The sequence below is a fragment of the Rhinolophus sinicus genome, chromosome 8, assembly GCF_057876585.1.
Source record: "Rhinolophus sinicus isolate RSI-liver-muscle chromosome 8, RSI-T2T, whole genome shotgun sequence".
Classification (NCBI taxonomy): Eukaryota; Metazoa; Chordata; class Mammalia; order Chiroptera; family Rhinolophidae; genus Rhinolophus; species Rhinolophus sinicus.
Window position 1 is genome coordinate 22871057 of NC_142508.1, and position 10933 is coordinate 22881989.

General features: G+C 39.6%; 1 protein-coding gene across 2 annotated transcripts in view; it reads right to left on the reverse strand.

The window, feature by feature from the left end:
• The window catches only part of CPED1 (cadherin like and PC-esterase domain containing 1), a 250121-nt gene extending 248202 nt beyond the window's left edge, over positions 1-1919 (reverse strand). The window contains exons 1-2 of one of the 2 annotated variants that reach the window (XM_019750063.3): positions 1712-1919; positions 776-1256 (exon numbers count right to left, since the gene is read on the reverse strand). In XM_019750063.3, coding sequence (XP_019605622.3) covers positions 776-1024 — 249 coding nt within the window. In that variant the 5' untranslated portion in view covers positions 1025-1256; positions 1712-1919. Of the gene's footprint in view, positions 1-775 lie in introns of both variants that reach the window. The other variant, XM_019750062.3, reaches the window with a different exon arrangement.
• Positions 1920-10933: the final 9014 nt, after the last annotated feature.

Genomic DNA, 10933 nt, shown 5'->3' on the forward strand with positions numbered 1-10933 from the left:
GAATTATGTGTGTGTGTGTTTCTTTTTTCTTTTTCTCTTTTAGACTGGACTGTTTTAAATGTCATCATTTAACTGACAGGCATAAACAGAGTGGTATATTAAAATAGAAATTCTGAATGTTTTCATGTTTTGTGTTTCCTCCAACACTTGACAAGTGCGATTAGAAAAGTTAATTAGCATAGTATAAGTATAGAATAATCTATATTTTTCTAATTCTATAGACAATAAAATGCAGTGTGTCAATTTTTTTGAAGAAACCTATTGTATTATTCTTTGAAATGCTTTAGATATACACATGTGCTCTAGAAATGTGTTCACCAATGAAAAATTGATTTCACCAATTACAAAATGAAATTTTGGAGTATCTTGGAGCCTGGAATGGTCTGGGCAGCCATACTAATTAATTGCCTCGAGAAAAGAGACACTCAATGTTTATTGAAGTTTAGGAATCTTTGATTTATGTTCCTGGAGTAAAAAATCTTCAGATCTTAGAATCCTAATATTTTAGAAAGCATTCACATCACTCCCACCTCCTCCAAATTGTCTATTCTGTTATGTTGAAATTAAGTGAACTTGTAAGAGATAAAAACTTTCTGGAAGTAAAATAAGTTGAAGTTAACGTGCTTCACTGTCATAAGGTCACGCTCTGAGCTGTGTATACTCTGGATCCCTTTCAGACCTCGTGGAAGTTAATTTTAGTTTTATATAAAGGACAGAGAGAGGCAGACTGCTATCTTTGCAAGAAATGTCAAGGTTAAGCTTATGACCATCTTACCTTTCTGATTTCCTGAGCATTACTGGAGGGAAGGAAGCACTGTTTGTCCAGAGAGAATCCTTTCTTGCATCTGCTTGTCTGGGTTTCGAAGGGTGTGTTTGGGGCCGCCCCAGGGACAGTGGCTGTGAGCTTTCCCGTCCCTCGGAGTGGCAGGGTCTGGTAGAAGAGACAGATGGCCACCACCAAGCCCACCAAGAAGGGCCGGGGGCAGAATCGCCGACGACAAAGGAACACTGGACGACAGACCATGACCAGTTCAGCTTCACTTGGCCCGAGTCCACGTTGCCGGAAAAGTCATAGCGGCTATTTTTTGTCAGCATGAAAAATACAAATCTGTCTTCTTTTTCCACAACTTAAATCAAGATTGCTCCATCCCGCTTAAGAACTTTCCGAAGAATCGTGCCAAAGAATCATCGGTCCCAAAAGTCTGGAGAAGGTTAGTAAAAGCCCTTCCATCGATGACAGTAAAAAAGTGGCTGGCCTGGGTTTAAAAAAGACATCCAAATAATAATAGTTGTAACTAATAACCTGAGCGCACCCCCAGGCTGCCAACTGTTGCTTTCGGTAATGCCTTATTTTCACAACATCCTTTAACTCACAATAAAGGCTTTACAGGGAAAGAGAAGACAACACCAGAGTAAATCTGGAGCCTAAAAACGGCATTGAAGAACGCAGTAGGTTAAAACCCCAAGTGCCTGTTGCACAGCTGGATCCAGGCCAGCCTGCGGGAGCAGCTCATTTTTCCTCCGGTTTTAAAAGCAGTCCAGCTTCCAGCCTTTCATGTTTCTTAACTGCTTCCCTTCATTCAGTTTTAAATTGCCACTTTCCTGTAAGCATTCACGGCTTTTCACATAAAAAGGGAATAAACGGTTTGAATGGACATGGTCACTGTGAGGGTTTTGCTTGTATTGGTTGTTCCAAGTTCTGGGTACTTACTCGGTTTTCATCCTTTCAGTCAGAAAAAAAAGTTTCCATGCTCCCCTAGCGGATTGTTGATCAGAACCACTCGGAAGGAAACACCCAGTTGTGTGACTCCAATTCATCTCCCACACGCGGGCACACACGCGCGCAGACACACAGCGCCACACGCGCGCCTGCTGCTTTCGGGGCGGGGAGCTGGGGCCCGCGGGCACCGCAGCCAAAGCTCGGGCGGCGCGGGGCGGAGCTACGACCCGGGGCTCTCGGGTCCTCGGGGGCAGCTGGAGCGGCGTGGCCGGCTCTGGACCAGAGACGGTGGGCTTCCACAGACTGGGGGCCGGGGTGGGGGTGGGGGACACACAGCATTTCTCATTTCCCCCGAAACGTGGCTGCCTCCCGAGAGCAGCAGAATTTTAAATACGCATTTGGTGTTTGATCCCTTATGTAATTTCTTTTTCCTAATACAACATTGCAAAACCAAATAGCCCTTCGTCAATTGATGACAAAGGTCGAGGGTGAGATTAAAGCAAACTCTGTGCGTGAAGTGGGAAGATCTTCACTCGAGGGTATGCGGATAAGTGGGTCACGACCACTGTCTGGAGCTCAGGACATGCTAGCCTGTTATGTGCACCAGAATTACTGCAAGGGAACTGTCTGCTTTAGTCCCTAACTCACTTCACAGTTACTATTACTCCTTTCCTGGACTAATGGCTGAGTCTTTCAAAGGCTAATTGCCTGACACTTTGCTCTTATTATAATGAGTTGATTGTAGCAGGTATTGGGAAACTTGCTCAGTAGAAACGGGTACACAGCAAGCTTTGGCCAGAATTCAACTCCATCTAATGCTATACAGACCGTCACAAGGACACTCCTCGTAGGGCAATTCTGCACACGCCATCCATTTTTGCTGAGCCAGCTGAGGGACCGCCAAGACGAAAGGCAATCTGTCCAGTGCACCGTGCTCACCTCTCCCAGCCCTTGCTTTGCGAACTCTGGATTCCCAGGACCGATTCAGGCTGATAATAGACAGTCTTCAAAGACTGAACCTAATTGGTCTTGTAACCTGTTTCTAACTCAAACTCCTTGTAGTCTGAGGTTCTCCTGAGGCCACACCCCTAAAGTGATCCCATCTTTAAGGTACGCTCCTGTCAGTCACTTATATTTTGTGAGACGGAGCGCCCCCTGGGGTGCCCAGCTAGTATAGACTCAGAAATGGCTACAGTAGCTCCTTACTGGTAAAACACTATTTTAACACCTTATAGATTCATTAAAGTTCTACAGAATAAGTATTATCACTAAATCTATATTTAGCCCAGTCCTTTCTATATTTCCTCCACTAAATTCATATTAATTTATTTATAGAATCAGGGTGCTCAATCCCATGACAAATGAAGGAGTATAGAAAAATGAAATGGCATTTGACTTTGAGAAGCCAAGAGTTTTAAGAAGAAACGGCACCCCAATAAACTTTAATTAAAAAAAAGAAGAAATGCCTAAACAACAGTGTTTTAGAAGATATGGTTTGGGTGGATGCAATGTGATTTGAGCCATAGCAGGAATTGTCTAAATTGGAATTGTCCCTGTGTTGATGCGATCCAGGCTGTGACAAAGTTATTTACTAGGTGAAAAGGAATGGTCGTGCAGTTCTAGTACGGCAAGAAGTCTGAAAAACTGAGAGTCTGAGGAACCTACAGGGTCATTTTTATGCATTCGTAGATTGTTAACTACAAGATACAAAAGACAGTATAAAATCAAACGCTAAAATCATGTTGCCTTTGGACTGGAAAAAAGATTACATAGATAATTTGATAGCTAGACTTCAGATAACAGGAATCAGAAAGGGGGGGGATTAGTGCCTAGAAGTGATGTTGGCAAGTTGAAGAACCCAATTCCCTATTTTAACCAGAGTCCAAGAGCATGAGAGAAGATAGCAGATAAAAGGATGTCTGCAGAAGAGGAAAAGGATTCGAGTGGGAAGGTGGAAAAAAGAGCTGGAAAAGAAGTTACAGCAGGAATTAGCACCAAACAGACTAAGGGGTTCTACAAATTACTTTTGACATGAGCATTAACCCAATCTGGGTATGAATCATGGTGATGTTTCTTATCAACTGTTTTCTAAGCGCATGACTTGTGAAATGAGGATACTAAAGCCTCCTTTGAAGTGCTGTTGGCATCAAAAGATGAAATAAGGCATGGAAAGCACCTAAGTATTCTGTGCATATTTGTTGGGAGAATGCATGCTGAATGCGTGCCTGTTATGATTTGGACCCTGCCGCTGAGCTCACTCTGTGTGTCAGACACGTGAACAGATAACTGTCAACATAACGAGGCTCTTGGAACACAGAAGCACCCAAAGCAAATGAGCATTACTTCTCTTCCCTTCGCTCTGTGAGATGGAGGTGGGTGGCAGATACCAGTTTGGGAGAACGAGCGCAAGGGAGGGATGGGAGTGACTCACAGGTGGGGCTGCCAGTGGGAGGTATTTGTGCCGGAGTGGTAACGACACGGAAGGGTAAGCAGGGGCGACACGGAAGGGTAAGCAGGAGCGTGTCGTAGGGTCAGCAGGCGGCAGAACAGGAGAAATGAAGACAGAGGAAGTTGGTTCAGTGAGGGGAGTGGGAGGAGAAATATGCAGAACTCTGAACCTGTGGACTCTGGCAGTATCTCAGACTGAATGTTTTTGTGCTTAGCTTCATAAAGTACCCCTTCCACTAAATCATACCAGTATCCGAGGGCCGGTATTTAAGCAGCATCAACCTAGGATAGAGTAACAGGCCTCTCGGACACAAAATAAATTCTTCTAGCATACATTTTACAACAATCCATGTTTAAAGAAAGTATTTTCAAAAATTTATTATTTAAACTACAGAAATAAAACTACCCGTAACAACGAAGACTCCAATGTTAGGTCAGGAACTCTGGGAAAGGAACTTACCTCTTTGAGTATCAGCTTCCTCATAAAATACCGACCTCAGTGATCACTATAACCTCCAAGGTCACCTGAGGCTTCAAAGTTATGCTTCTAAGGATACGTGTTGACAGATTTCCTCTCTGTTACAACCTGGCAGGAAGGTGAAACCTTCCGATTACAGGCCCTTCTGGTTTCTGGCAGGGGAAAGCCTTTCCTTTCAGGAAGGCTCCTGACAATGATGCTGTGAAACGCAGCTGTAGCTCCTGGTGATGAGGTTGTGACAGGTCCTAGCTGCTGTCAGCAACACCTGGGCACTCACCTCCCAGCACTTCTTGCCTGGAAAATCGGACTGCCCTCTTCTCAGCTCCTGCTACCTCTCATCTAATGCTGACTCTAGAACTTTCCACATTAGCTCTCAACATGTTTTTAAAGCATGAATCACACACTGAATCTCTACTATTCCAAAACAACATCCGAGGCACTGCGGAAAACAGAAGACATATGACAAATACAATAAGTGACTAAAATACGAGGTGTGATCAAAACATACTGTGAATGCTGCTGCCGAGTGCCATCCAACAGAAAGGCAGCGACCTTCAATATGGAAAGCAGCGTGTCAAACCTTAGTAACAATGTGTGATGAGTTTCAACTTGTTCGGTGCTGTTGGGTGTGACCTATGGTTGAGAGGAGGTGTTTAAGTGTGCCGTAAATCATCCTCCATCACGACAACGCTCTGCGTCCCACATCACTTCTGGTATACAACTATTTCTGTCAAATAAAAAATTACGGTGTGTCCTCATCCACCTTATTCACTGGATCTGGCACCATGTGACTTCTGGCTCGTCCCCAAAGTCAAAATGATTCAGGATATCAAGGCAGCCACAGCAGCGCAACTAAAGCCACTCACGACAGAGGATTTCCAGAACTGCTTCAGAAAGTGGCAGGAACGATGGGATAAGTGTGTTCAAAGTGATAGGGGTGTGTTTTAAGGGGGTTAATGGCAATGTGTCTTTTACTGTAATAAATTTTTAAAATTTAAACATTCACTGTATTTTTTGATCACACCTCATATAATAAAACACCCGGATAAACTGGTCAATGTAGGATAACTTCTGTAACAACCTTGAAAGCTCAGTGGCTCCATACAATAAAAGCACTCATAATTTTCCAGTATTTGTCAGTTTCTATTAAGATGCTTACCTCAGGCACAGAATTTGCTCAATTTACACATGGAAATAAGATGCAGTGAGAATCTTTATTTTTCTACTGTCTTTCTCTTGTTTGATGTTTTAAATAGATACATTCTACAGTCTCTTTAAGCTTCTAGACAAACAAACAACCCAGGCAAAGCAAATGCTTCAAACTAAATGCTTTTCATTTTAAATTGTCCCGTAGCCAGTATTTCTGAGCATACAAATCACCTAGAGATACCTTATGACAACACCTGGCACTGCCTTTTTAAATGGGACATACAGTAAGTCCTCACTTAATATCAATAGGTTCTTGGAAATTGGAATTTTAAGCAAAACGATGGATAATGAAACCAATTTTATCACAGGCTAATTGATACTCATATAAATAAGAGTTAAGTTCCTACTGCGTATTTCTGGTTACAGAAACATCACTGAACTTCTAAATAAAGACCCAAAATACTTCTAATGTTAAACGTTGAAACAAACATGAGTTATACATATATTAAAGAAAAATTAATAAAAACAAGGAAAATGATTCTTTTTCAACCCGCTTATTCCAGTTCAGTGGCCAGAGCCCCTCCCGGAAGCTCAGGGCCCAAGGCAGGACCAACCCTGGACAGGACGCCCTTCCATCACAAGGCACGGGTCAAACCCACACCTACACTTGCTCAAACAGACCAGTAAACAGGCCAGTTCACCTCACAGGCACAGCTTTGGGATGTGGGAGGAAGCTGGAGTCCCCAGAGAAAACCCATGCAGACATGGGGAGAAAAGTGCAAACTCCACATAGTGGCCCCGGCTGGGAATCAATTTTTTTTTTTTTCTCATCAATAGTATAACCAAACAATGTTGAACAAAACTATGCCATTCGAGGACCTAATGCAAGCTCTCTAGCTCTCAATAGTTCTTAACTGGTCACATTACTTATTTTTCACAACTTTCTGTTTATAAGCATTTTGAATTTGTTTGCACCAGAAACAAAATTATTCTTATCATATTCCATACTGTATTTTAGTTACTAGTGTACTTTATAGTATAAACTGCTTTACGAATCTGTATTACTCATCTCCATACTCTTAGCATTTAGCAGTGTCTTCTTGCAAGGGATTTAAACATTTATATTTGTTGAGGTCTACACAACCTAAATTTAAATACTTTCTATATTGTTCCCATTTTCCCACAAGAAATATTTCACATCCTGGTGACACTTAACCCAGCGGGGCAATTCTGTTCCCCAGAAGACATCTGGCAATGTCTAGAGACATTTTTGGTTCTCAAGACTTGAGGTTTAGGGGTGCTACCAACATCTAGTAAGTAGGTGCGAGGGATGCTGCTAAACATCTGACGATGCACAGGACAGCACCTCCGCCACAAAGAATCATCCAGAACATGCCAATGATGCTGAGGTTAGGATACTGAGATTTGACTAAAGGAATTGTTCCAGTTTTTACATGTGGCTGTCTAAGATTGTCTGTAACTTAAGTTAGAAGAGTGATACTTGAGTAGCTTGTGGCAATGACAGTGGGATTTTAACTTCTTGAACGTATAATTACAATGCTCCCCAAAACAAATGCAACTTTGTGCATAAGGATGTCCTTGAAGTCTCTCAAATTTGCTTTTAAGATTTGCATCCTCTAAAAGGCTATATGTATAATATATACATACACACATTTAAATAAATGTACATACACATATACCTATTTACACACACATTCTAACAGATTATAGATATTAGGTTGGTGCAAAAGTAATTGTGCTTTTTGCAATTATTTTCAACTTTAAACCGCAATTACTTTTGCACCAACCTAATACATTAGCTAGACAGATTAGATAGATAGATAGATAGATAGATAGATAGATAGATAGATAGATAGATAGATAGATAGGACCATTTCAAACAGTGAGCACACAGGGAGCACAGCAAACATTCAATCCAATGAATCATACTATTTGTTTTACTTTCTTTAGGACAAGTTTATGCCTTGGCATGGGGCCGGAATGCCTGAGTTTTCATCAATCAATATATAAAACATGAATAAATTTAGCTTTCTTCTGTTATATCATAGTATTATGTTCGTTAACTCAACTAGAAAGTGCATTTGTCTTCTCTGTAGACCTACAATGTAACATTCATGGGAAACAAAAACATATTTTAAACATTGTCTCAAGAAAGCCACCTAATTTAGCTTCTTTTTTTTAATGTAATCACAATCCAATCACCCATTTTTATTTTCAGAAAATAAATGGTATTTTGAAATTCTTTCATCATCAAATTTGCTACTTAAAACACCAATGTGACAGTGGAGGCTGGCATCATTCAGCTAATGTGGGTGGTAACAAGGAATGTTCTCTGACAGAGTGTGGTTCTTCGGTCATACGTATACCACATAAAGTCGTAAAATTACTTCTATGTCTAAACTATGTGATCTCTGACATATAAGCTTAAATCTTCATTTCAACAAGATAACTGGACTCTTTAAACACTTATAAATGACAACCAATGGTGACTGAAAACGTCTTATAACACACTTGCGAAGCCCAGTCAAGAAAATAGTTTTGTTATATTAAAGATAAATATACAGAGGGAGCCAAAAAAATGTATACACATTTTAAGAAAGGAAAAAACTATGAAAATTATAATACTCAATATATACTGATAACAAAAGATGAATACAAGTCATGTGTATACATTTTTTTTTTTTTGGCACCCCCGGTATAAATGCTTAAAGGATACGAACATAAATTTTGAAAAGTTCTAATGACGTACTGGGGAGGTCATAGTAAAACTTTCTACTAGCTAGTTATAATATTAGTAAAATCATTCTCATTAACTGACTCCTATTTATGTTCAGTTACTTACACATATTTCTGGCTGGCCCCTTGTATTGCATTTGATCTAAACAGCTTTTTAAAGTAACTTAGGACCTATTACAATCATTCTTATTTTAACATATCAACAAGTAGGGTCCCTCTACTGGTGTCGATTTAACAATGCAAAAAGAATTACAATATGACTATTACTTTCCCCTACAACTGATGTTAAACTTGTGAAGGTTTTAAATTAGTTCATCGTTGGAGACTTGCAATTATACACTTTCCTAAGAAAAGCTACCTTATTCATTAACATAGGCAAGTAGAAATGGGGAATAAGCAATAGGCACACGCACATACACCATCCCCATCCTCACTTCTCACACTGGCTTCTGAATTTTTCACAAGCAACAGAAAAATGAATGATTACAATGTCTTCTTTGCCAGCAGTGGAGAGAGTAAAACGTGGCTCTGGATAAACCAAAAACTGAATCATATGGCTCTGAAGAATTTATTACGAAATTATTCAATTCCTTTCAAATAAACATTTTAATATGCTGAAGTCTCTAATAATTTGTTAGTTAAGAGACTGACTCACGAGGTATACATCACGTACTACCTTAAAATATAAATGGACTGAACGGAGTACACCTCTTGCTTGTGTCAAACCTCAATTAAAAAAAACAAAACAAAAAAACCCTGAAGTCAGTTTATCTTTAAATCACTTTAAACTTTAACTTATTTCTCTGTAGCAGAACCAAATCATGCATGTGCTGATCCTGAATCAATGATTACAATAATTTAGATTTTGTCATCTAAATAAGGAAATCAAAAAATTTTGACTAGCAATTCTAATTTAGTTTCAAAAATTGGGTGAAAAGATTCATCTTAAATGTAGAATTTTAGCAATGCCAAGTTACAGCCTAATTAAATTTGTTATCCCTAGTTTGTAATCTTAATAGAAGTGCTATGAGTTCATTAAACTGTTAAATAATCATAACATATTCAACCAACAACAAGTAAATGTCACCACTACTCCTGTTAACAAACCATTCCTTGTCACAATGTAAAACATCCTTCATGAACAATCTGGCTCAGCTTTCTGGCTCTGTTCTGACACCGCTTCTCTCACCCCAGGTCCACTCATCCCAGACGACTCTTAAGTTCCCAGAATGTATGTGGCTCTTGAACAGTCTTTTCACCTGAAAACCTTCCCTCCTCCATCTGTCTTTAGGAATCAGTTCAAATGAAACCCATGGTAAGTCTCGCAGTGTTCCCAGGGTGCTTTGTACACTCACCTACCGGTATTACAGCATTTCTCAAAATACAGCAATTGTTTGTTAACATATCTGTCCACCTCACTTCTCTTTCTCTCTCTCTCTCTCTCTCTCTCTCTCTCTCTCTCTCTCGCGCACACACACACACACACACACACACACACACGCTTAATGTTTATAAAACCATAGAATAAGTAAACATGTTTAAGGATACTTTTTCTCTTAAAACTGTTGAAAGATTTCTTTTTAAACATGTGAGAGTTAAGGGGAAATACTGCAATGTCTACACATTCAAAGAGTATCTCACCCCTTCAAACCCAAGCATATTAGACATTTATGTTTCTAGTACTGAAATAATTAATTAGGTCAAGAAGACCATTTTTGAAGTCTAAGGAAAAGGGCACCCATGTTGCACAAACCAAAGGTTGTTAAAAATCTAAAATATGTGGACTTGGCTTTAAAGAAGAAAAGAGCAAAAAAAATTAACTGCCCTTAAAAAGAATGATTGTATGTTTATCAAACACTCAGCTTTATTTAGGCATTTAATTAAGCCATTTATTGCTTCAAGTGTGTCACCACGAACATTTTAATATACACTCCATAGCAGTAAGGCCTCAATTTTCACCACCTATAAATTGTGAACCCACATTTGGACTGTTTTGTGCCACCAATTGTTACAGAAGTTTTGTACAACAAAGATTTTGAATGTGTACTGTATAATACCCCCAAATACTCATTATACCCCTTGGTGTATCTGTCACAAAGAATATTGGCCACATATTTTATTTTTTAATGAGGTAGTTCCATGTCTGGCTATATAAGATATTAACAGGTTCCACCCATTACTAAATAATTGCAAAAAATTTTGGTTTACTTCTTTATATATGCTTCATAAAATAGTCAAGGTTTGAGTTCAAAATTTGTCAAAATGTTTTCTGAGTTATTTGGTAAGTAATGGAATTCACACACTGAAAGGGGCTACAGCAGCTGGAAATACGGATGCTCCTGATTCTGACAAGGATCTTTCTCTTAAAATAAGGCTGTATG